Source organism: Argopecten irradians, chromosome 1 (assembly GCF_041381155.1).
Source record: "Argopecten irradians isolate NY chromosome 1, Ai_NY, whole genome shotgun sequence".
In the NCBI taxonomy this organism is placed as follows: Eukaryota; Metazoa; Mollusca; class Bivalvia; order Pectinida; family Pectinidae; genus Argopecten; species Argopecten irradians.
In genome coordinates, this window is record NC_091134.1 from 53,616,634 (window position 1) to 53,642,001 (window position 25,368).

Sequence of the window (25,368 nt, forward strand, 5' to 3'; positions counted from 1 at the left end):
ATCTTTGTCATATTTAATAAGTTGATATGATTTTTCAATGGTGACACAATACTTAATTAATGCTTAAACATATTAATTAAGTTAGTCACAGAGAGAGTGCTTATATCACATGGTTGGAATACAGAATGCCTAATAAATAACCTCCAGCCCACTGTGAGAGGAACACTCGCAGCACCTATACAAAGGAGGCAACTCTTTATTACAACACAAGGTATGCAGCTTCCAGCACACTTTACAAACTTTAAGATCAACTTATAGTTAAAAGGGAATTAATTTTAAAAAAAAATGTTGGTAATTCACGTAGGTACACAAAAATATTTGCATATCATTTTTTCTTGATCTTGAAATACCTGGAAATGGAAATGTCTACATTGTGTACAGGTTTATTGATGAAACAACAAAAACTTTAATTGGCTGCTTTGAGTGAAAAATGACAATTATTTCTCAAAGAGTATTCAGAAAAAATCTAAAATGATCTGTACATTTAAGGAAAGCAAGAGTGATATGTTAAAGATTTAGTCGCACAGAAAATTACAGTTTAAGGAATATATTTGTACATATTTTGATATCTATCAAAAACTAATCGTACCTATCTAGGAGATAATTTTAATGTCTTTTCAATGCTTTCGTGGCATTGATCAAGACAGCATCTACATATTATCTTATTATGTAAGTAATTAATATATATAATATATACTTTTTGCAGTATTGGGCTTTTCCATATACAAATTAAATATGATGCATCTCTGAAATGTCTTGCAATATGAGAACACCAATATTTCCTAATGATAGAAATGTTGTTGGATATTAATCAGTAAAAGAATTATTGAACATGTTGAACATAATTTCATTAACAAAGGGTAGCCTTTACCCATCAATAGGATGAATTTAGCCTTTATCCTAGCATATACAGCATAGACACAGGGAGTACCATTAATATCTAAGGGAGATAATTATCTTGCTTACTGTACATTATGGATAGGGCCTATGGCATCAAACACATTTTGTATTCACATAACAATTAAACACCGACTGCACCAACAGTTAACATAACGTATAAATTTACAGAAACTTTAAAAAAAGACCTTTAAGATTAAGAAAAACTAACAATTAAGGATCATGATAATTATTCTCAGTAAAAGAAAGACTAAAACAAATACTAACAAAACATTTAACATGTAATTACCACAACTGACTCAATAACAAAGTGAAATTTGAACACATTCTTGCTCTTGGGTTGTTGCTAGGTAACATCAATTATTTTTTTCATCCTGAGTTAATTTCCAAATAACAAATTATGTCTAATAGACATAATTACATAAAATGTACATAGCATTTCTATATTTCTCACGCAATACAATTTTCTTATATATAAAAAGAAAACAGAAATCAGCATTAAGTTTGAAAAAATTTGGTCCCAAATACATGAATTTATAAAGCAATTACAACACGGAAAAAATTAAACTCAGTACAATATTATATATTGTTAAGATGCATAACAACTGTAGCATTAAAACTAAAATAACTGCCTTGAAGATTTATAAATAAATATATGTACAGAATGGCTATTAAAATTCACATTTACAGTTTGTAAAGTGAGCTTAACAACTAAGAAAACAGACAACAATTTTCTAACCAGTTATGGGCAAGTATTGATTATGAATTGTTCAAGTGATCATCAATTATATCTAAATTCAACAAAGGACATAGGGAGTTTATCAAGTAAAATACAAATGTAGCTAGATTGTTCGCATGCATATTTGAATATATGTATATGATGTATATTACTTGAAATTGAATGTTATTGTTCAGAAAATAATGTAAGTATTTTTTGATTGGACGGAGATAAATTGTTACCTGCTTGAATTCAGTTAAATATAGAACATCCAGAAAGTTGTTTTCAGTAAAAGCTTATAAAGGTTATATCAACATTTCTATATTGAGGCCAAGAGTTTCTACACATTTTCAACTGTGTCTATGGAAACATGACTTTGACTTGACTACATGTAAACAAATATTTATCAGTGGCAAGTCATGCCTTGATCTATTCTTCATAGACCTCAGAGTTCAATATCCTTCAACAGATTTTTCTGTACTTCAAAAGAACTTGTCTTGTTCCTGTCTAAAAAATCATGGTTATCTAATCAAAGATTCTTTTGGACAATGCATAGATATCATACCTTGTTATAATTATATAACAGGTAAAAATGTTTTAAATTGAGCATAAAATGTAATTTATTATAAAGATACATCCACAGACAAAGTGAATTTCAAGCATTTTTTTTTCAAATTGAATTTAAATTGAACTGATAGAACAATAAGATATGCCACATAGGTTTTACTATTCCTATAATATAAATTAATTTCTTCGCATGCAGAGCGATTTTGGTGGGAAGTTTATTTTTCTATTTCATAGAAAATTATACTGGATATATCAACATCATTTTACCGACTTTATCTTTCCCTTGCCAGACTATTCACTATAAGGAAAACAGAAATTTTAACTAAATCAGCTCACAGAAAAAAACAAGTTTTTGAATTTTATACTCTCAATGCCGACTACCAAGGTAATTAGCATTCCATTACATTACATATGGACACTTTCATAAACTTTCATAAAAAAACTGTTAATCATAAAACTCTGCATATAAATGAGGCATGCACTCTGACTATTTATCAACAAATTACCAGGATTTGTCGGAAGAAATGTCCATTCATACTTGGCACACACAAAGTAACAAGAAGAGCTTTAGCCACGACCCATACAAGAGGACGGAATACATACATATCACAAGTATCTGCCACAGTAACAAGGAGTCAGAACAATTAGGCCATTCTCTTTGTCCAAAGTTTTAATACCAAAGGGGTATTCTCTTAGCTTTAATTATGAATTTTCTACAGTTTGAATTTGGCAGTTGGGAATGAAATTGAAGCAGTTCATTTTTCATATTAAAAATTTTCAACTACAGCATTTCAGTGCACATCATCATATATGGTATATGTATACCACCAACTAGATAATTATCTGTCAGTTTAGATATGGTCCCAATAAAATTCAATTATAGTTTCTTTTAGTCTATTAAGTCTTCACTAATATTAGTTTTGACTATTTTACAATTTTAGTTGTATTTTCGAACACCAGATCAAAATAAATACTTTAAATATCATTGTCATCAAATCACATGTATAACTGAGTTGAATGGCCGTCATTGCAACTGATCCATCGGAGTGACAGGTATTTTTAGGTGCATTAGGTACATACAAGTCTACAAAGATACATTATTACATAAGACCTTCAATATCAAACAACATAAAATATGGTTCTTCTACAAAGTTCTGGTATAAAATCTATAAATACACAAATGACTGTGCTGACAAAACTTAACAACACAACGTTAATGGACTTTTTAAAGGTACACTATGCTGCTAAAGAATAACTTCCTCAATGTCGTCATCAAAGTGCTCCACTGCGTTTACTACAGGACGTGACTGAAATGTGGTTGTTGTATGGCGCTGTCGCCGTGGCAACAACTTTGAAGAGTCTTTCGTTGTAGTATTATTGTCATCATCAAGCAGAGCACTTCCACCTCCGAACAATGATAACGAGTTCTCTCTTTTTGTTGTAGTTTGTTTTGGTTCATCATCAAACAGAGACAATTTTGCTGTGTCCTTTTTCTTTGAATCAAAATTTGAACTTGAGAAAATGTCATCATCATTATTAGTTTTCTTGGTTGTCTGATTACCAAACAAATCTGCCATAAGATCTTTTTTCTTGTTGTCTTTGGGTTTAGGTGGTTTAGCAAAATCGTCATTGAAAACAACATCACCTGTTTTCTTGGTAGCTGTGTTTTTAGATTCTCCCCGTCGCCCAAATGATGGTTGGTAACCACCATCATCATCCTTCTCTTTCTTCTTCTTCTGTTTTTCTAGATAAGGAACAGACACATCCTCATGCGACCATTTGCCATGGTGAAGGTTTTCTACAGGCTTTGTGAACTGATAACTCTTTTTACTAGAGGAAGTGGACCCCAGATCGCTATCTGTTTTGTTAGTAAGGAAGAATGGATCATGGCTTTTATCTCTTTCGGTTTTCTTTCCCTCATCAATGTCCTTTAGTTTAGCCAGTAGGAGATCCTTCTTGCGTCTCTCCTCATCCATTTGTTTATCTCTCTGAATACGCTCCCTTTCTTCTTCGGCTCGCCTTTCCTGTTCTTTCCGTTCTCTTTCACGCCTTTGCCGTTCCTCCTGTTCTCGTCTCAGTTCCTCGGCTTCACGTTTCATTTTTTCTCTCTCTAGTTTCATTTTCCATTCCTCAGCATCACGTCTGTCCTTTTCCTCTCTCTCACGACGGTCCTGTTCTTCACGGTCTCGCCGTCTACGCTCCTGATCCTCTCGTTCACTTCGTTCTCGTTCCTCCTGTTGCCGTTGCACACGTTCCATATGTTCCCAGCGTTCTTTCCTTTGTGCTTCCTCCTCCTGTTCCTGTTGAAGCTTGCGTTCTCTCTCACGGGCCTCTCGTTCTTCCTGTGCTCTCTGTTGTTGCTAAAAAAGATTCACAAAATTTAAATGAAATCTAGAATAAAATTTCAGTTAACTTTCAATAGATCATAATAAATATTGAATAAGAAAGTATAATCTAAAGATGGTATAATGTACACTAAAATTTTCAGTGGAATTCAAGAAATCATTAATGGATATTAATTTCTAAGTGACAGTAGACAAAAATATTGATTTCCACTAAATTTCAAATAAAATTCTCTGAAGATTACCACTAACAAATACAAATGCCGCTAAAGCAAATTGAATGTAATACTTTTGTTAATGCAAGGATACTGTAGTAGATTTATATTTCTAATTTTGAAATTATCTGGATCCAATCTGACTTTTAGTTTTCCATTTATTTGTCACATATTTACTATTTACAATTAATATTTCCATCTATATGCAAATACATGTATACTTTGTTAGAATTAGTGACAGCAAAATGGTGAATTCTATAAAATTTAAAATCGTGAACATCACTAACAGTAAATTTTGTAAACATAGATCTTTATTTATTTCCCTAACAGCAAACCCAGCAGACACATATAGCATAAAACATACTGAAGCATTTCACTTCTATAATAATCTGAGAGTTTAAAACATTTACCTGGTTGGGGGGTAAAGGAAGTGGACAATAACAAATAACATGTATCACATGACGGTCCTCTAACATCAACAAACCCACAGACAGAGCTGTAGTACAATCAACCTCTAACATTGACTTTAATACTACAAAACCAGTAGAGTAAGAAGTTTGTATTGCTACAGATGGACAGACAGTTTAAATGAATAACTTTGTACTGAAATCTTTTGAAGATGAGGAACACTTATACATGTAATAAGAACAGTATAATCTTAGAGGAATTTCATTACGTTTACGAGAAACAGAAAGTTTTTGTAATAAACTTCACTTAGGTATGACAGACTTCAGATTTTAGAGTTGACACAGAATTTAAGAACTCAGAAAGAGCATCACACAGATGTTTAAAAAGGTGAAACTATTACCAAAATAAAGTAAATCATATATTGTATATACTTGCCAATCCAAGTTGTTTATTTTAATGGAAGTAGTCTACGTCTGTTAGGGAACTAGACGAAAGGACCAGTAACTTTTGAGTTCAGATAATTTTGCCGTGAAAATACATAACAAATAATTTGGAAGCATTTCTTTGATATATTTCAACCATCAACATGTCCCCAACCAATATTCTGCTTTATTCTATTGATTCTGAAGCTATCTCCAACCAAACTTGTCTTTATCCCCAGTATTAATATCTGTAAATTATATTCAACAGCAAATCCTGTGGACAAAATGTCAGATATTAGTTGTACTAATTAAGGAGGCAGTATTACACATATACACAAATTTCAAAGTCATATAATATTAATTATTAATAAAAGACTGGCACATCTAACATTAAGATCATACAAAATCTGGTTAAACATTATAATAAATCACAGCAGAGTCACGCAGGAGAGAATTAAAAATGGTGGACAGCTCTACATCTGCAGACAGAATATTAGATTATAAACAATTATGTAAGTATGAGGTTTAATCATTATCAGCATACAACATAAATATCAATCTGATGATTGTCAATAAAGATCAGAATGTTTTACAAAACTAACACATTTTCAGTAGCTTTAGACTGCAGACTTCACATTTGCAGACTATGCTTTTATGGTAAATATTTTGAAATTTGCACAAAAAAGATTAAATCTGTAAAGACGAAAATTTGAATTTGCACAGCTTTGACCACAGATATAGTTTATCTGGGACATTTGTATATCAATAAGGACCAAACCACAAAAAAAGAAATGTCAGGAAAAAATCTGGCATATTTTAAAAGGTAACTAACAATGTTATGAACACAAGATCAATTGTTGTTTTCTTCACTCATCATTTAATAAAGATTGAAGAAAACTCTTGTTTCAATAATAAAATAAACTACATTAAAGTTCAAGCAAGCTGGGAGTCAACAGGTTGAAAAAAGTTCAGTTGATTTAAGAGATTTATCATTCCAGGTGGAGATAACAATTAAATATTGTAATTTTTTGCTGTTGATATAAGTGTAAATCTAAAGTCATTTTGTGTACAATGTAACACTACATTGTTGAACATCCCAGTCAGCTTTTCAAACGAAAGTGCAAGTCAACTTGTAAGAGTTTTAGTTGTAACAGAATTCACTACAAAAAAAGGATGTTAACAATGCCCGCCACACACAGAATAACCCATCACCTGCAGGGTTTCGCCAGCAGAATATGTTGAAGTAGAAGCAATAGTAGATTTTTTGCCGACAGATTTGTATCTACTTTTACCACTAGGTGGTGATGCATAGATACGTGTACTTCCTACCGAAGGCTTCTTGCTTACATTGTAGTTATTATCACTTGAACTTTCCCAGGGCCATTTCTTTCCTGTTGATGTGAATGTTGATTTCTCATGTCGGGGGGATTTTTTGGATGATATGGGGTCCTTCTTTCCGAAAGGTTTGGAGTAGGAATCATCAGTATCCTCATCTATTCTCTCCCATTCCTTGGACCCTGCACTAGTAGCCCTCTCAAAATCATCATTATAGCCTTTAGAAGATGGTGTTTTTGTGCCTCCGTAGTTGTCGTCTGCTCGCCAAGACAACTTGACTGGCTTGTCATCTGCCTTGTTTTTCTTATTATTGTATAAGAAAGGTCTTTGTCGATCAGACAGATTTTCTGACCGTCTTGGTTTTTCAGACTGGACTTGTCGACTTGATTGCCATGGTCTACTATTGTCTTTTTTAGATGCTACTGGCTCTGTAGAAACTGGTTTCCTTGGAGATAAGGATCCACCACGATATGCAGGGGGTTTGGACTTAGATGCTCTCTTCTGTCAGTCAAAAATATTATTAGACAAATTATAAAGGAGAGAAAACAACTAAACCAATACCTAGACAATTTACCATTAATTATGATCTCCATTCACCATTTGTAACCCTCATACCACCAAAGTATCTTTTCTCTCTATGTGTAGGATATTCAGGGCTTACTGGTTAACAAGTACATTTAAGCATTGATGTCACTATTTTTTAATTTTATCAAGTTATGAAAAAAAAATTGTTTGCAAACTGTGTGAATCCGCTTAGCGGATTCTCACAAAAGTTTGCAAACAATTTTTCTTTTTGTACCCCGATAAAATTAAAAAATAATGACATCAATACTTATAATTAATTTTATACTCTATTTGATAAAATGAAGTATGTTTAAATGTAACATTATACACTGTAGTGGTTTTTCAAAGGACTCTTTTTTCCCGAATCAATACGCAACTTCATTGTCTCTATTGTGACGTCACGATAACGTCGGGGTTTCGCGCCATTCTCAGATTTTTTTTCATAGTGGTATGCAAAAAAAATATTGGCGAATCAGAAAGCCAGATTTGGTATGAAAACAAAGAAAAATTAATTATACAAACATGAAGTCACGCTTTAATTTTGAAAAAAAAAAGCAAAATGTTGCAAATTTTGCTCTTCTCATTCCAATAAAAGTGTCCTTATCATGATCTAAAATTAATACAAGGTCGTGTAGCCATGAACATACATGTATGTTTTAATTGTTATTTTGGCACCAAATTCACCTTGAAAACTAACAAACTCAAAAGTGCTTTTGCAAAATAGAATTCTAATGGAATCTATTACAGCAGTATTAGTGAGTTAACAAGAATATCAAAGATTACAGATTCTATCTTCATACTGAGATTTTCGTCAGCAGAATATCTAATTTTCTATCAGAATAATAGTTAGTAAAGGTCATGTTAGCTGTAATAAGCAGAAATGAGGTTGTTTTTTATTTCAGGAAAGCATGGCAATTTGCTTTCAAACTACCTGAAAGATGGAAAATTAAGTTTACAAAACAACTCATGAGCATCAAGTTTAGAAAACATTACTACAAACACTCAATGATATTCAATGGAAGCAGAATTAGTAAAATATATCAATTCAATGATCTTATATATATATAAGCAGAATTTTTACTAATAGGTCATAATACATAATGTTTAGGGTACATGTATATTTTCATTACAATGTCAAGGTAAGTCCTTAAACACATGCTAGGTCAAAAAATTAACAGATGCAGAATGAGGTATAAAATGCCTGACTTCAGAACTGCTGCCTTCCATAATTATCCAACACGACACTGCTAATATCTGGGAATACAACTTTGACATGCTTCATTTTTTTTTAAAAATAAAGGCATTCTTTGATTTGTCTTATTAATAGCCACAGTATTCGAGGGTCAAGACATCAGACCTCATTTGTAAACAGTATCAACCATCTTGTCAAAATCCATTATTTATGGAAATGTTAACTTTTAACTGTCAATGACCTTCATATATTATATGATTATCTCTGATGAATGATCTTATATTTCTTATATTTTGGACAGTTGGTCAAGTGATCTCCTGGATATCATTATCAACGGATCATCATATGGAGGGGCAACAGCTATCTTTATGTAGATGGTGTGATGGGGTGGTAGGACATTAGTGTGTGGAGGGGTACATCATCATCTGTTGGGGATATTGGAGACAGAGGACAGGCTAAAAGTGATACTCTGACCAGAAACCACTGGACTAGCCTCTAAGGGAATATTTGCAGGTGAATGGGTCAGGGTTGAGAGCAAGGCCAGAAACTACTGGACCAGCCTCTAAGGGAATATTTGCAGGTGAATGGGCCAGGGTTGAGAGCAAGTCCAGAAACCACTGTATCAGCCTCTTGGCCAGAGTGACCTTCATTATCTCATTTAAATATACCAGGTTAAGTATTATAAGACTTAAGTATTAACTGACACAAACAAACATAGTTCTGATGCAGTTTTCTTCTTCATTTCAAAACAGCATTGGTTAATAGACAAGATGGCAGATACTAAATTCAAACTGTACAAGGTCAGATTTAATTTTCTGCTACATGTAATTTGTCAACAGTTTTTGAAATTTCATTTTCCTCTTTTAGAAACATGGACAATATTCAGTCAAATGACTTTGGGTCAACATTGGGTCATGTGATAGATTCCCATATTAGATTCTGCTGTCTTACAGGTAGCTTCAACAAGAGATCCCAGAGGGATCTTGGCGCCCACCAAAGATTGATCTATGTCTGACAAATGAAAGAGGGATCTTTTCTCTGCTTTTCAAACTTACACTTCTTTTTTCTGCTTTTCAAACTTTAAACTATCAAAATCCAAGATGGTGGTCGCAAAATGCAATAGGCAGAACTAGGGTCCTAGAGGAACCTACATATGATATTTGAGAACAATCCCTTCAATACTTTCTGAGAAATAGCAGTAACAAACTTTAACTATCAAAATCCAAGATGGCTACCGGTCGGCCATTTTGTTGACCGATCAGTCCCAAAATGCAATATGCACAACTGGGGTCCTAGGGGAACCTACATATGAAATTTGAGAAAGATCCCTTCAGTGCTTTCTGAGAAATAGCGGTAACAAACTTTAACTATCAAAATCCAAGATGGCTACCTGGCGGCCATCTTGTTGACTGATCAGTCCCAAAATGCAATATGCACAACTGGGGTCCTAGGGAAACCTACATATGAAATTTGAGAAAGATCCCTTCAGTGCTTTCTGAGAAATAGCGGTAACAAAATTTAACTATCAAAATCCAAGATGGCTACCTGGCGGCCATCTTGTTGACTGATCAGTCCCAAAATGCAATATGCACTACTAGGGTCCTAGGGGAACCTACATATGAAATTTGAGAACAATCCCTTCAATACTTTCTGAGAAATAGCGGTAACAAACTTTAACTATCAAAATCCAAGATGGCTACTGGTCGGCCATTTTGTTGACCGATCAGTCCCAAAATGCAATATGCACAACTGGGGTCCTAGGGGAACCTACATATGAAATTTGAGAAAGATCCCTTCAGTGCTTTCTGAGAAATAGCGGTAACAAACTTTAACTATCAAAATCCAAGATGGCTACCTGGCGGCCATCTTGTTGACTGATCAGTCCCAAAATGCAATATGCACAACTGGGGTCCTAGGGGAACCTACATATGAAATTTGAGAAAGATCCCTTCAGTGCTTTCTGAGAAATAGCGTAACAAACTTTAACTATCAAATGAGAAATAGCGGTAACAAACTTTAACTATCAAAATCCAAGATGGCTGCCTGGCGGCCATCTTGTTGACCGATCAGTCCCAAAATACAATATGCACAACTAGGGTCCTAGGGGAACCTACATATGAAATTTGAGAAAGATCCCTTCAGTACTTTTAGAGAAATAGCGGTAACAAGAATTGTTAACGGACGGACGGACGGACGGAAGGACGGATGGACGGACGACGGACCACGGACGAAAGGCGATTTGAATAGCCCACCATCTGATGATGGTGGGCTAAAAAGGGCAACCAGATGACTGTCAAGACTCAAAAGCTATGTGTGCCTGGTAAGTCTTCTGTAGAGTGACACTGGAAGTTTCTCTTTTTATAATCAGTATTTTTGGCTGTTTACATCAAACATTTAATTTATTTTAATAAGGGAAAATATTATCTGACCTTGCACATCTTCAACTTCATTAACAAATATTATTTTAATGTAACAACATTAGATGAAACTAAAACTTGAAGTTCTAATTTTCTTTCTCAAACAAGTGAGGGAGAAAAATGAAATTGGGAATATAAGAACAACAATAAAACAAAACAGTGTTAACAATACCATAAAATTATTGAAATATATACATGTATATGAAGAGATGGTTTTAATTTCAGTTCAAAAATCACAGAGAAAAAAACCATGAATAATTTACTTTTAAATTACAGGTTGATGACTGATTTAAGGAAAACATAGAATTGAAATTGATCATCAAGAATGTTTAATGATATAAAAATGGAAAAATTGGATTTCAATAGCATATTTGTTAATCATGAAGTATTAAGAGCTAAAATCCTGTGGTACACAACTAATTGTTATATAATTCGTAAAAGAACATGGTAGAATTTTTCAACAACAAAAACATTAACACAGTTAATTAGATATTTCACATGCGGCAGGATAGTTTTCACATTGAATAACAACATGCTTGTCGCTATTATACACCAACAGTATTTCTGAACGAAACATGTCTGTGGGAACCAGCAAACATAGTAACATAAAAATATACTGAATATAGGAATTATGATAATACCTGAAAAAACGGGAAATCATCTCCCTAATCAGCCAAAAAATATACCAGTAATCAATTCAGTCTTTACTAAAGAATTCAATATTAGATAAATAATTAATGCACTGCAGCTTTTCCAGAGATTTGAACTGAAAAGATTTCTTTTTCAATGACACACTCTTAATAATACTATTATTACTGCATGATGAAATACATGTAAAACCAGGTATAAAATTTTCCCTATTGGCAACAACATTTTAGCGATGTCTATACAGGTTTTATGAATACTTACTGTATGTCTATGATAAAGGTTACTAAATAACAGGCATGTTATCATTTTTAAGCATTTAATTGTGTGCTCTTGTCGGTATTTCCCATCTGCCACAAAACGAAAGTAGCGATCGAAAGCACCGTCCGCCATTTTGTGTACGCATGGTAAACAAACAGGCTAGCATAAAATGCCAAAATTCCGTGAAACATACATATTTAACCAATGTTTAATACTTCTGGTGCAAACATTTCTTCATAATTATGTAATTTCAATACTTACTTGACTTCAAAACGTAATTTGGCTATAGTAAGTTTCAGAAAAATACGAAACTAAAAGCAAGATGACTATAGTCTGTTTCAGAAAAAAACATCTAAAAATGGTCTCAAATAACGGCGCCCCCCTAGGCCATTTACCCGCGCCCGGCGCCCTCATTAGTGAAAATACGGTATAAAATTCAAATTATTTGCAATTTTTTTCTATTCTTTCTTTGTTAAGGAAGATAAGACTTTCTACAAAACTTAGGGAAATTATATACTGACAACTTTGAGTTTTTTTTGTTTTTTATTTTTAATAAATCTGATATTTTTTTCCAAAATTATTGTTAGTGTTAGCTAATGACATCTCTATCTGTAGTAAACTGATTGCTGGTTTCCATGTTAACAGGCCACAACAGATTATACCTTCTCGTAATCCTTGCTTTCCTGAGTAAACTGTAGCCTTGGAATTGGTGATGTACTCTATTTGGTTCAAATTTCAACAAAACACAAATTAACCACTAAAGTAGATAGACCTTTTATAATTGAATCAGAATAGTTTTACAGAAACAAGAAGACGGACAAGTGGATTAGTGTATGTACATAAACATAGAGAGATGATCAGGATTCATTACATGTCACTAACTCGTGGATATTAACTTGATGGATTTAAATCCGATAACAAATTCTTGGGTTACTGGTATGATAAATATATATGGTCACTGTATCAATTTACAAATAGTCCCCACATCCATCAGAAAATCGTCACTTTATTTCTTGCAGAATGACAGTAAGAAAAAATTTGTAGTGATAAGCAATTTTCCATGGTTTAGTTAAAAACTTTTACATCTAGGTTAGAATTGTCTCAGGTTACATGTACCCGGGTAACTTAAGTCTGAATTACAACCAATCTGTCTCTTCTACTAATAGTAGAAATGACATTGTGTAATGTAGTCTAGAATAATCATGAAATAAAATTGAATACACAACATTACAACAACAGTGTATATATATTACCAGTGTATTTATTGGTGTGTCTGTAGTAAATCCCAAGTGAGGGTAAATCAATGTATAATTTAAATGTTAGTACAAAAGTACATAATAATGCTTTCAATTTCCGTCATGACTGGCACAATTTTGAATGACATATAAAATTTGACTAAAAAACCATAAACATGAGTCTGTTTTATCCATATATTCATTAACAAAATAAAAGCAAAATTGTAAGCCGTTTTTGCAGACGACAGTTAAAATTGGTAGGAAACGTTTGTAGATAATGTTTTGTAAAATCAGTAGAGACAATTAACCGGCAAGCTAATAAACTATAGCTCGGGATAAAGGAGTTTAAACTTTACTGAATAAGTTTTCCTTATAAAGATATATGGGTGAAAATAGGATATAGAATAGCAGGCCTTTCAAGCAATATATATGGTTAATTTAAGACAAAGCAACCAGCATATTTTGATTCCCACAATTATAGTTCAAATTCAATACATGTACAAATATTACAGTACACTACCCAAATATATCTCAAAAATGTGAATGTGATTTCTTGCAAAGTTGTAAGAAGATATAGAGAAATAAAAGAGGAGTTTCATTTGTGGACATGCATGGTTATTTAGGCATTTCTTTTGTATGCAAGCTGGAGGAAAATTGAATTTTTTCAACAAAGTCCCAAACTAAATGTCATTCATAATAAAAATCTATTTATATACTATCATGTGACCCATCACCTATCACCATCTTACAACCATACTAACCTCTCTTTGTTTCCTTTCCTCTTCTTTACGCCTCTCTTCGTATAATTTGACCTTTTCCCGAGGGTTGAGGTCATGGACGGATGGTGGACGTCGTCGCCGTGGTGAATTTGGACTGGGCTGTCTCATCGGTGTTCCACTATAAGAGTTTGGCATCATACGACTGCCAGGTTTCGACATGCGGTTAGCATAAATATTTTTCATCTCTAATTCCTTCATTTTTTCCTGAAATTGAGATAGGATGTAATTATATACCTCAAACACTAAAATAGAACAATTCTATGGTAACACACATGTATTACATCTGATAGGTCACCAGTACTACAAATCTTTGCTAGTATGATGGTCAATATCATCCACTTTTATATTAGAAATACATTCCATTGAACTTTATTGAAAGAAATGGTAGTTAACCAAAAACATAAAATAAAATACAATATATGAATAACAGATCTTGTTGCCATTTGCAATGACCTTGAGCTTCAATTCGAATGTAGATCTGACAGTGTATAGAAACTTGTGCCTTTATCAGACTAATGACCCTTACCCTGGCTCTAAAGGCTATCATTGCTAGTTCACCTACCTTTAGCTGCCTTTCAAGACGTTCATTTTCCTCCCTTAGAACGTCCATTTGTTTCTTTGCATCTCGTGTTCTTGCCATTTCAATGCCGAGCTCATGACGATGGTTTTTTGATAAGTTGTTGACATGTCTTTCTAAATCCTGAAAATTGGAAACCATATTTTTGTTAATGGATTGATTTAGTTGCATTGTCTCATTTGCCATTTGGACCTTCGTTCATTTTTGTAAAACTTGACCGCTGAGATTTTCTCAATCTTTATAGACAATGCATTGTTTGAGATTTTTCTTGTCTTAGAGATGTTTTAATACAAATGAACCAAGAATGGCCCAACATTATTCACTAATATTGCCTTCAGCGTGACTATAACAACGGAGGAGGATGGTTATAAAATACCTTGATTAATTGGGCAGTATGAGATAGCAAAAATTGACAAGTGTGATTATATTACAAAATTGCTGAATCTTTTGTATTCTGGCATTGCCTTTATTCCAAGTTTAATTATTCATTCTACAGATCCGTCCATATCCTAGTTCACCCCACAAATTACCACATAACACCTTAATGCCCCAGCCCATTTAATGTCCTAGTCCCTTTCATCCAAACCCCTTATTCTGATTCCTTGCAACACATACCCTCCACATAGCCTCTTTATGTCCAGCCTCTTTCACCCAAACCTCCTTATCCTGACCAATTTCATCATATCCCCTGCACATATCACCTTGAGCCCCTTTTACCCAAACCTCCTTATCCTGACTCCTTCCATCTTATCCCTTCCACATATCACCTTGAGCCCCTTTTACCCAAACCTCCTTATTCTCACCCCTTTCATCCTATCCCTTACACATAGCCCCTTTATGTCCAGCCCCTTTCACCCAAACCCTCTTATCCTGACCCCTTCCATCCTATCCCCTTCACATAGCCCCTTTATGTCCAGCCCCTTTCACCCAAACCCCCTTATCCTGACCCCTTCCATCCTATCCTCTGCACATAGCCCCTTTATGTCCAGCCCCTTTCACCCAAACCCCCTTATCCTGACCCCTTCCATCCTATCCCCTTCACATAGCCCCTTTATGTCCAGCCCCTTTCACCCAAACCCCCTATCCTGACCCCTTCCATCCTATCCCTGCACATAGCCCCTTTATGTCCAGCCCCTTTCACCCAAACCCCCTTATCCTGACCCCTTCCATCCTATCCTCTGCACATAGCCCCTTTATGTCCAGCCCCTTTCACCCAAACCCCCTATCCTGACCCCTTCCATCCTATCCCTCATAGATGTCCAGCCCTTTCACCCAACCCCCTTCCGATCCTATAGCCCCTATGCCCTTCACCAACCCCTTATGCCTTCATCCTAGCCCCTTTATGTCCAGCCCCTTTCACACCCAAACCCCTTATCCTGACCCCTTCCATCCTATCCTCTGCACATAGCCCCTTTATGTCCAGCCCCTTTCACCAAATCCCCTTATCCTGACCCCTTCCATCCCTCCACCTGACACCTTTACCTAACTTGTTCTGTATGACAAACACCAATAAATCATAGTAGATAACAGCCTACATGAATTTATGTATTATATATACATAACGTTATGAGGTGTGTATTGATTATCCTGATAGAGAACATCTTAAGCTCCCATGAGGATATTGCTGTTTGTTACAACGAGATAAACAAAGCTCCGTAACTAATAGATCTCATCAGAACACTGCAACAGACCGTCATAAAACGCCTCCCGTTCACTTTTTGCGAGGATAATAGTACCTTTAATATTTTAATTTTATGATACATATGAAAGGGAATTTACAATAGGCAGGTAATGCAAGCAGGAAATCCACATGTATCTTACAATTACAATAACTTTTACTTCCTGCTATTAAATGAGGAATTACTGAGAACAATTATGTTCCAATCAAATATCTTGTTATAAACAACATTCCTTTGGTATCTCTTCATATTTCTTCTCCAATTTTGATATTGGTGCAATTTCTTTATGCCTTTCAATATGACATCATCATATATTTAATATCTAGAACTATCTCAAATAGGGTCCTAGACCGTCCTACTACCACCCACCAACTCCAACTGCTTATTATATTGCCCTAAACTTCCTGAAATCAAAATGAAGGAAATTCGTTGTGAAAGCATTACAAAAGATAAGGAAGGTTTCTAAAATTTTGTCCTTTTACTCTATCATGCCTTCCTAAGTAGAACTTAAAGGGACAATTCGCTCAGGCTAATTCTTTTACATACCAAGAAGGACTGAATTGTCCCTTTAAGACCTTAAGGCCTACTCACCTTGATCTTAACTTCCTTTTCTTCAATGTCAATCTCGGCCTTCTTTACTTTAGTTTGAAGCTCATCTCTTTCTAATAAATCATTTTCATCCACTAATTTCTTATACTTTTTTCATTTTTCACTTTTTCAAGTTCGTCCTCTGCATCTCGTAGGTACCTATCAGTTCTCTCATATTTTTCTTTTGTTTTCTTTAACTGTTCACGCATTGCTCGAGTTTCATTGCTATGTTTTTGCATGATCTGTGGCAAATCACTCTCCCGATCCTCGAATCTGTTCAGTGCCTTTTCCTGCCTATACTGAGTCTTCTTTAATAACTTGTTTTCCTCCTTCATGTCCTCAATCTGCTTAAGGAGGTCCTCCATATTATTTCTAAGTTCATTAATTCGGAGTTTGCGTGCTGATAAAACACGTTGTACGACAGGGTCAACCCTTGGTGTAACTTGGCTGGTTGACCGCTGTTTTCCTCGTCCCCTACCTCTGCCTCGTCCACGACTGTCATCTTTCCTTGGAGCTGTTAATGAAAAAAAAAAAAAAAAATGTTTAATCATTCATTTGCATGTATTATAAATTATGCTTTTAGAGTTTTTCTTCACAAAGAAAAAGGGTTTGCAGAAAGCTACTAAAATAATCTAACACTAAAAGAAAAATTTTTGAAAGAAAAATTGATTGTTTCAGTCTAAAACCAAAATATTATTCAAATAAAATTGCTAACATACTCAACTATCAGAACATGTATTTATAAAATCCAAAAACAATAAATTTGTCAACACAAAACACTGCATCTTCAACAGGCATTATTTTTTTTAAGCAAACAATGATTTCAAAGGTCTAGCTCAGCAATGAAGTTTTACTTTACATTATCATTGTTACAAGAATGCAATCAATTCTGTCTCTTGTGCCTCCTGGCGTTTCTCCAGCATTCATTCTTACAATATCTGATACTATAGTAATGTATTCAGATAATTACATTGATTGGCTTTACATTTAAGCACAATGTACTCAACATATCACATGGTTTTTTTTATTAATTAATATTTGACCAAAATTAGGTACTGGACATAAATCCCAACTAATCAACTCAAAACCAAAGCTCAATGATGGCCATGACCTTAAGTCCTTAAACACCTACAACTTTAACATTATTGAAAACTTAATATTTTAAGACAATGGTCCATATTTGTTTTCTATAACAGCTACAGTCACTTAAGGATGTATTAGATCTTGGAAATAGTGGACAGGTGGAGGAGTAACCAGAGGAAAACCATAACATAGCAACTGCTTTACAAGGCTTTCGATTCCACCACCCAGCAATTAAAGGAGTTTGATTTTGAAGATATTTTAATCAAACAATCAAGACGGATTCACTATATAGATCAAATTATAGAAGTGTATACAATGACTGCTTGGTGCTTTATCTTATAATTCTAAGCAAGCCTTACATGATCACAAATGACCTTTCCAAACTCTGATTGCCTTACCTGTTATATCAAGTACCACAATAAATCTGTGTACTAAACAAGGTAAACAATCTGACTCCTTACACAACAATGTGCTTAATTGATTGTGGTTAATTAAATGTAAATAACATAAAATACCTTCCATCACCACCGGTTTACTTAAATAATAGATGATAAACAGGCCAGCCTTGCTGTAAGCCCTGACTGATATTACAAATCAAAACAATGTCTACAGAACATCAAGTTATGTCAACATCACTGACTGTTAGTGACATGACATATCTCCTTGGGAAAATCTATATACAGCATGAACAGTTTCAGTATATGCTAACTTTAATATACCGTTATGGGATTTTTTTCTGACCAACCTGGACTCTCGTGTGCTTGATATAATTTTTTTAAGCCTCTTGCACAAAAATGAATGAAAGTTCCTGCCACTTGATTTAGCAAAACTTTTGTACATGTATACCACCTTGATAAAAAAATACTCCTTCTGCTCTGTACTTTCTAATTCCTTGCCACCTATCTCTGTAATTCCTACGTTCCACATATCACCTCACTGTATGTTTATTTCTCCCTTACACCATAACAACACTATGGCATTGTGTCATTTTCTCATTTTCAACACATGCATATTTTTAAACAGTTTAGTACATGTATTTTGATAACAGAAAATAGCCATCATTGCTTCATTATTTCAAATACATCCCAAAAAGTTCTCACCAAAATCATTCCAAACTACAATCTTCATTTACCCTTCAGGTAAGCTAATGATATAGTTTTGAGTACATGCCTGTACAAGAAAAACATGAGATAAAATCTGGATCTATGAAGAGTAAAAGTATAGAAAAGGAACTATTAGAAAATTCTCACCATATTGAAGTCCCATATTGCTCGCCAACTTGAACATAACCACACTTCACATGTATTGGTATATGGCTCCGACTTTAACACTTATGTGTAACTAGCACTTATAATATTTCAACTCAAGTTCCAAACCTATATAGTCCTTCATCATAAACATTAAAACCCCACCATCAACCGTTGTAAATCACGAATTCTCACAAAATCAACAAATTATTCCTATTGTACTGAAGAGGACTTTTGGAATAGTTTTGGAGCTAAGACCTAGCATCTTTTCCATACCTAACATCATGCAGAACTTCAATAGAACAGCTTGTTAAACTTCCAAACAGGTTCCCAGTAAACTGTTCAATATAATGTTTAAATGTAGACTACAGTTTGTACACAAGATCACATGAATGCTACCTTGTCAGACAGCGGCTTATAACTAGTAGGGATCCTTCTCGTTACAAAGATAAATGTCAACTATACGAAAAAGGATTATATACATACATAACGCGATGCGGATTGACAAAAAGGAGTTTGTTCTCTTATCCCCAATACACAGTTAAGGACTAAGGGTATAGATAGACTGATCAGAGAACATTTAAAAGTCTCCGTGTTCATAAAGGTTGATTAATCCCATAACAGTAGAGCACTGACATTCTCCGCGCTCACCTTTAAGGAATTACAGGTATGTGTACCATAGCAGTTTATCTCAATGGTAATTTGGAACACCTTCTAATGTTTACCTAGCAGTAATATAGTTTAATAGTGCTGGAACACTTTCTTTATATCTACATTATTGCAGGGGTTTCATTGTGATAGGAAACGTGTGCAAAAAATCAGTATGACTTAAAAGCTTAGCATTGTCAAGGACACTTTCACAAATCATAAAAGAAGCTATTTTTGGTTCAAATTTCACTAAAAGTTTTGATTTTTACATCCCATTACAAATGTCAGCATGTGAATTTTATGAAAGTAATGTACCACCTATGGTTGCATCTTATAAAAATTATCAATTTACGATGCTGAATTCTTTTTACTAAAATTAGTATGTATGTATTTCTAAATCTTTTATATATCATACTGTATCACTGTAAGATAGTTTCTGATATGCTCTAGCAAACAAGACACCATCATTCTTGTCTTGTAGAGGTTACATTATAATTGTACTAAGAGTTAAACCCTGAACTTTTCATCAGACAGTCAATGGTTAAGGGCATGCAATAGTTGTTGTGACTATATTGTCTATGGAAGTTATTTCAGGCTGAAATTGATTACCATACAATGATAGAACACCAAGTAGAGCTAATCCTGTACATAATGTCAGTTACTCTCTCTAGACAATGTGCTACAAGTCTATTGTCTGAATAGTTAATTTTTATAGATTCTATAACCAGATTGACCAAAATAGATTATGCCAGCTTTGTTTTGAAGATAGATTAATATTAGATTTACATTTATGTAAAGGAAATCTTTCTATAATATAATCAATTCCCCATTTTTGAATCTATTTTATACAAATATCTGCCAAAGCAACACTATTCTTTTCCAATAGTCCAGATGGAATAAATCCTCATGAAGCTCAATGAATCATCATGTCAATACATCACACTGACGCAGTGAAAAAAATTGAAATACTGTAATAAGTTAAAAGATAAAAGCTATACCAGTTGACATTACAAATGCATACACTGAATGTTTTTAACTTACCTCTAATGTAAATATGATTTAACTGCTCAAGGCGTAATTGGCAATGCATTTTCTCGTTATCATTGCATCATACTATACATGCAATTATGCTGTAAAATATCCTAGATTCACTTTTATTACAGGCATAAACATATGGAATATCTTTCACAAAAACTGAACATGCAGGTGTAATCATGCTGGATTATTTCACAAAAAGCTTAATTATGCATGTTGCTTGTAATGGATATACGCCACTGTAAATCTGGTCGTCCAATAACAGACCAAGATTCTGTAAGCAGATTGGTGTAAAATACAACAGCTTTGGTGAAATCAATGATAGGTAAGTGTAGCAATAGGTAATGGTACATTTTTTATTGGCCATACACAGGAACATGGGCAAAGATTGGTCAAATTTGTTCTCTGCTGAGATATTGTAAATCTACTTGAACAACAGTACAAAGTTTATGGCCTCCAAAACATATGCCAAGTGATTAAATCTATAGATCTGTCTGAGGCTCCATAATAAAAAAACTTAGTACAATTACAGTTTTTGTCTAAAAAATCTGAATCAATACCATCTATACTGTTGTAGGAGAAAACCATTTAAGATGTCAGAATTTTTATATGCTCTTCTACTACAAAGGTACCTATACGATTTCCAGTTTTGGTCAACTGTCCCTACGCTTTGTTATATATCTATACGCTATATACAGCTGGGGTCATGCTAATCTCTGGTATTAGATATGATGACAGTACTGTTTGTGGACCTTAATAAAAGTTCTCAGAGATACCAATATAGTTTGCTTTAACCAGTAACGTTTCTTATTTTAAAATTAAATCACTCCAAGATCGCTAAAGTATTTGTTTACATTTCTGTATAGCAATAACATTTCCAGTATGTATATACATTATCATATCACACTAGGATGTTACACATCAATCATTTCATAATGTAAACATGTCATCACTCCTAAATCAATCTCTTACTAATTTTAGTCAGTGTTATCGTTATGACAGAGCAAAGGAGTCCTATAGAAGTAGTCTGTAGATCAACACCCATAACAGGAGAAAAAAAATAGGAGAAAAATTTATGAGTGAAGCATATTAATAACTTAACAAGATGACAAACCCAATTATCAATCTATAAGAATGTACACTAGTCGTCATTTTTTTTGAAGAAAGGGTTTCTAAACCATTACCAGTACATGTAAATAAACCACAACATCCTCTTCAATACCTGGTAACCATTTTAACTAGAACACTCATTTTCACCAAACCTGGACTAAAAGATATTTCATAAAGTATTGTATTACTGTCAATGTAGTATGGTTGATATGATGTTATTGTGTTAAACATTAGTTCCTTTTTTACTATGACAAAGCACAGATGTTGTAGATGCAAGTATATGCACATGCTTTAATTTGTTCTAACCTGCACAGATACATCACATATTCAATACAGTTTACATTCTATGTGTACAGTACCCATGTAAGTTTCACTAAATTTGCAGCAAGTGATGGAAAAAACAGCACAACCCCATGATAGAATACTTACAAGCCTTTTTCCCTAAATAAATTTCGTCTGAAATTTTAATTGCATCATTAGGTTATGAGAAATTCTACCCTTTGGTTTTTAAACACTACTACAAATTTTAAAAGTGAGAAATGTTTCATTACATTTGTGGACAAAAATAAATGGAAACAAATAGAAAAAAATCTGTAGGATAATTCAGATGCAACTCAAAAGAAAATGAAAACTAAGTACAAGTAGCTGATATATTATGCAATTACACTAAAACAAGAAGATAAAAGAAAGAGTAATTTTAGCTTTGGAGCAATGTGTATCAACTGAATAGACTAACTATCTTGTAGTTTTGATACCTGTTGTTTTGCGAGTGCGGTTCAAAGATTCTGTGCGTCGAGCTGGTTTTTCGTCTTCACTGTCGAATGTATCATCACTGTAATCATAGTCATCATCATCTTCTGCTGCTCGATAACTCATCTTGCTGATTTTACACAACTTTCACTCAAATTAATATCTATTCAATTTTTGAATCAAACACCTTTTACATATCTTGCACTGGAGGTACCTGAAAATATAATTTAACAAGACTTTCAATTTATGAACTACAAAAGTGTAAATTGATTTTATTCTAACAGTAACAAGTGTCACCTTTGTATTGAAATCATGGTTAGTAGCTTCGATGGTATAGCTTTGGATGACTGATGGAAGATGGTCATCGTCATAATGGAGTGAAGGCAGGCTAGCCTATGATTATTATTGGTTAGCTATTTGTTTATTTATGACAAGTTAAATTATCTACACTTAAAATTTGTAGTTTTGCAGCATCATAAAAACTACAAGGATAAAACTTGTGGAGTAGACTAAACAATGAAAGATCGAAGGTTATTCTTCTGTGACTTAATCATGCATTAATTTCCTTGCTTTTACATATTTATACAATAAAACAAACTCAGTTGTGGTGCATTGATATCTTAGCCAATAGTTTAGTTTGGTCAATAACTGTCACTTTTAAAATTTCCTGCAAAAAGGTTGTGTACGACTTCATAATAATTGATGTACAATTCTTTCAGGCTATGTAAAAATAACCATAGACTTCTCGGCAATGAAATTGAGTGTAACATAGTTTTATTATTACATCGCATTATTGGTTAATGAGATGTGATGTAAACAATTACAGATCAGCTGCATTATTTGATACGGCGTTCCAGCTATCCACTACTCTTCTGACAAAACTTTGTATCACAAGTGTCTTTGTCGTTTCTTGTAACAATGTTGAACTAACTAAGCATTTCATTTGATTCCAAAGTTTTTTTTGTCTGTCTTATTCTTTTGCAATGCTGTATACTAGCATGTGATGGATTCACATGACTTTATCAAAGTTACCAATTCATACTAGCAGCTCCTAAATTTAATCTCCTGTGAAAATAAGGAATTCATTGGGAATATCACTGACACTGTGACACAATGAGAAATTTAAAAAAACATTCATTTTTGTTTATTATAAGAGCGAAGCTCTTTCGACTTGCGAAGCGCGTTGGAAATCGAAGCTCTGTTCCGGTAACATGTATGTAAGCAAAAGTACATATTGAGATAAATGAGGCTGCATGCATGGATGGCTAAAAATTTTTCGTACTTCCGGTTTAACCTGTTCTGGTTGTGCAATTCCAGTACTGCCCTCTCCAGTAAATATATCTTTAATTAATGCATATGCATAACAGGAGTAATTAAAAATTTGTATTATTTTTTAAAATGATAATTATAACACTTTGAAAATTAAAAGCTATGGAATGCAGTCAAAATATCCACCAAGCCAAGATGAGCACAAAGAATCCTGACGTCACATATCATCAACAAATGGCGCGAAATCATAGTATTCACATATGCGGCACTCTAGGCCTTGCATGGACACGGATAAATCCGAATCTTTGAGTTCATTTCTTTGAGTTTATGCTAGACAATTACTATATCATATACTTCTGTAGCGGGATTGAACTGGTTCGATCATCAATGACCAGGTAGCTCAGTTGGTAGAGCACTCATCTTGTATTCGGAGGATCCCAGGTTCGAATCCCGGTCTGGCCGCTACATTTTCTCCTTTCCTGTTACAGAATTGGTGCCCAACTAAATAACCCATGGTGGTGGTGTTTGGAAGGGTCTCGTATGCCTTTGAGGGCAAAGACTTCAAGAAAGGAGGGAGGAGTGTAGCGGGATTGAACTGGGTCGATCATCGGTGACCAGGTAGCTCAGATGGTAGAGCACTCGGCTAGTGTTCGGAGGGTCCCGGGTTCGAATCCCGGTCTGGCCGCTACATTTTCTCCTCTCCTGTTAAACTTTTATAGTTTAAAGTATGTCCTTTTATTTCTAAATTATGTCTTCTATATGAAATAAAAAATAAAATAAACAAGTAGAGCTTCGCTCTTCCCATGCAGTGCATGATTCATATTATAATCTCGTAATAATTTACTTATCAATGCTATATATTTAATGTTGTCATAGATTACAACAGCAAAATTAAGAGTTTCTAGTTTCTGTTTACCAAAGTACATTGAAATGAATCAAACATGCATGCTCCTGTTTTATACCAATTCTGAGAATCCATACACAGTAGTGTATATCAAAAAGTTTGCATATGCCAATATCATATTATCTATATAAGATTTATTGAACATATGGACTGGTATAAATGAAAGGAAACGTAAGCGTTTCCACGATTTGCCATCAGTTTGTCAATCCAATTAGATTTTTATGAAGTTGAACTGTGTAAAAATACACTGTCAGGTTGATAACCTCAATGTTCAATAGCTATTCTAAATGGGATTTATATTCGTATGGGTCTCAATATACATACCAAACGTTTCTATGATGTTAAAACTCTATCACTGAATATACTGTATATCCATCCATTGACGTTTACTTCCATGCTTAATGAAAATATGTACCCGGTGTGGATTTGTTTACCTGCCCAGCAACAAGAGAACGGATGTGTAAGAAAGTGTGACGTAGCC

General features: G+C 34.0%; 1 protein-coding gene across 1 annotated transcript; it reads right to left on the reverse strand.

The window, feature by feature from the left end:
- LOC138333163 (lebercilin-like protein) lies at positions 1-25,355 on the reverse strand. The gene is given in 10 exon segments (XM_069281348.1): positions 1-4,542; positions 6,782-7,405; positions 12,646-12,702; positions 13,980-14,201; positions 14,560-14,697; positions 16,845-16,957; positions 16,960-17,355; positions 22,394-22,420; positions 22,720-22,928; positions 25,212-25,355. Coding segments are annotated over 9 exon segments (2,814 nt in total). The 5' UTR covers positions 22,841-22,928; positions 25,212-25,355; the 3' UTR covers positions 1-3,426.
- Positions 25,356-25,368: the final 13 nt, after the last annotated feature.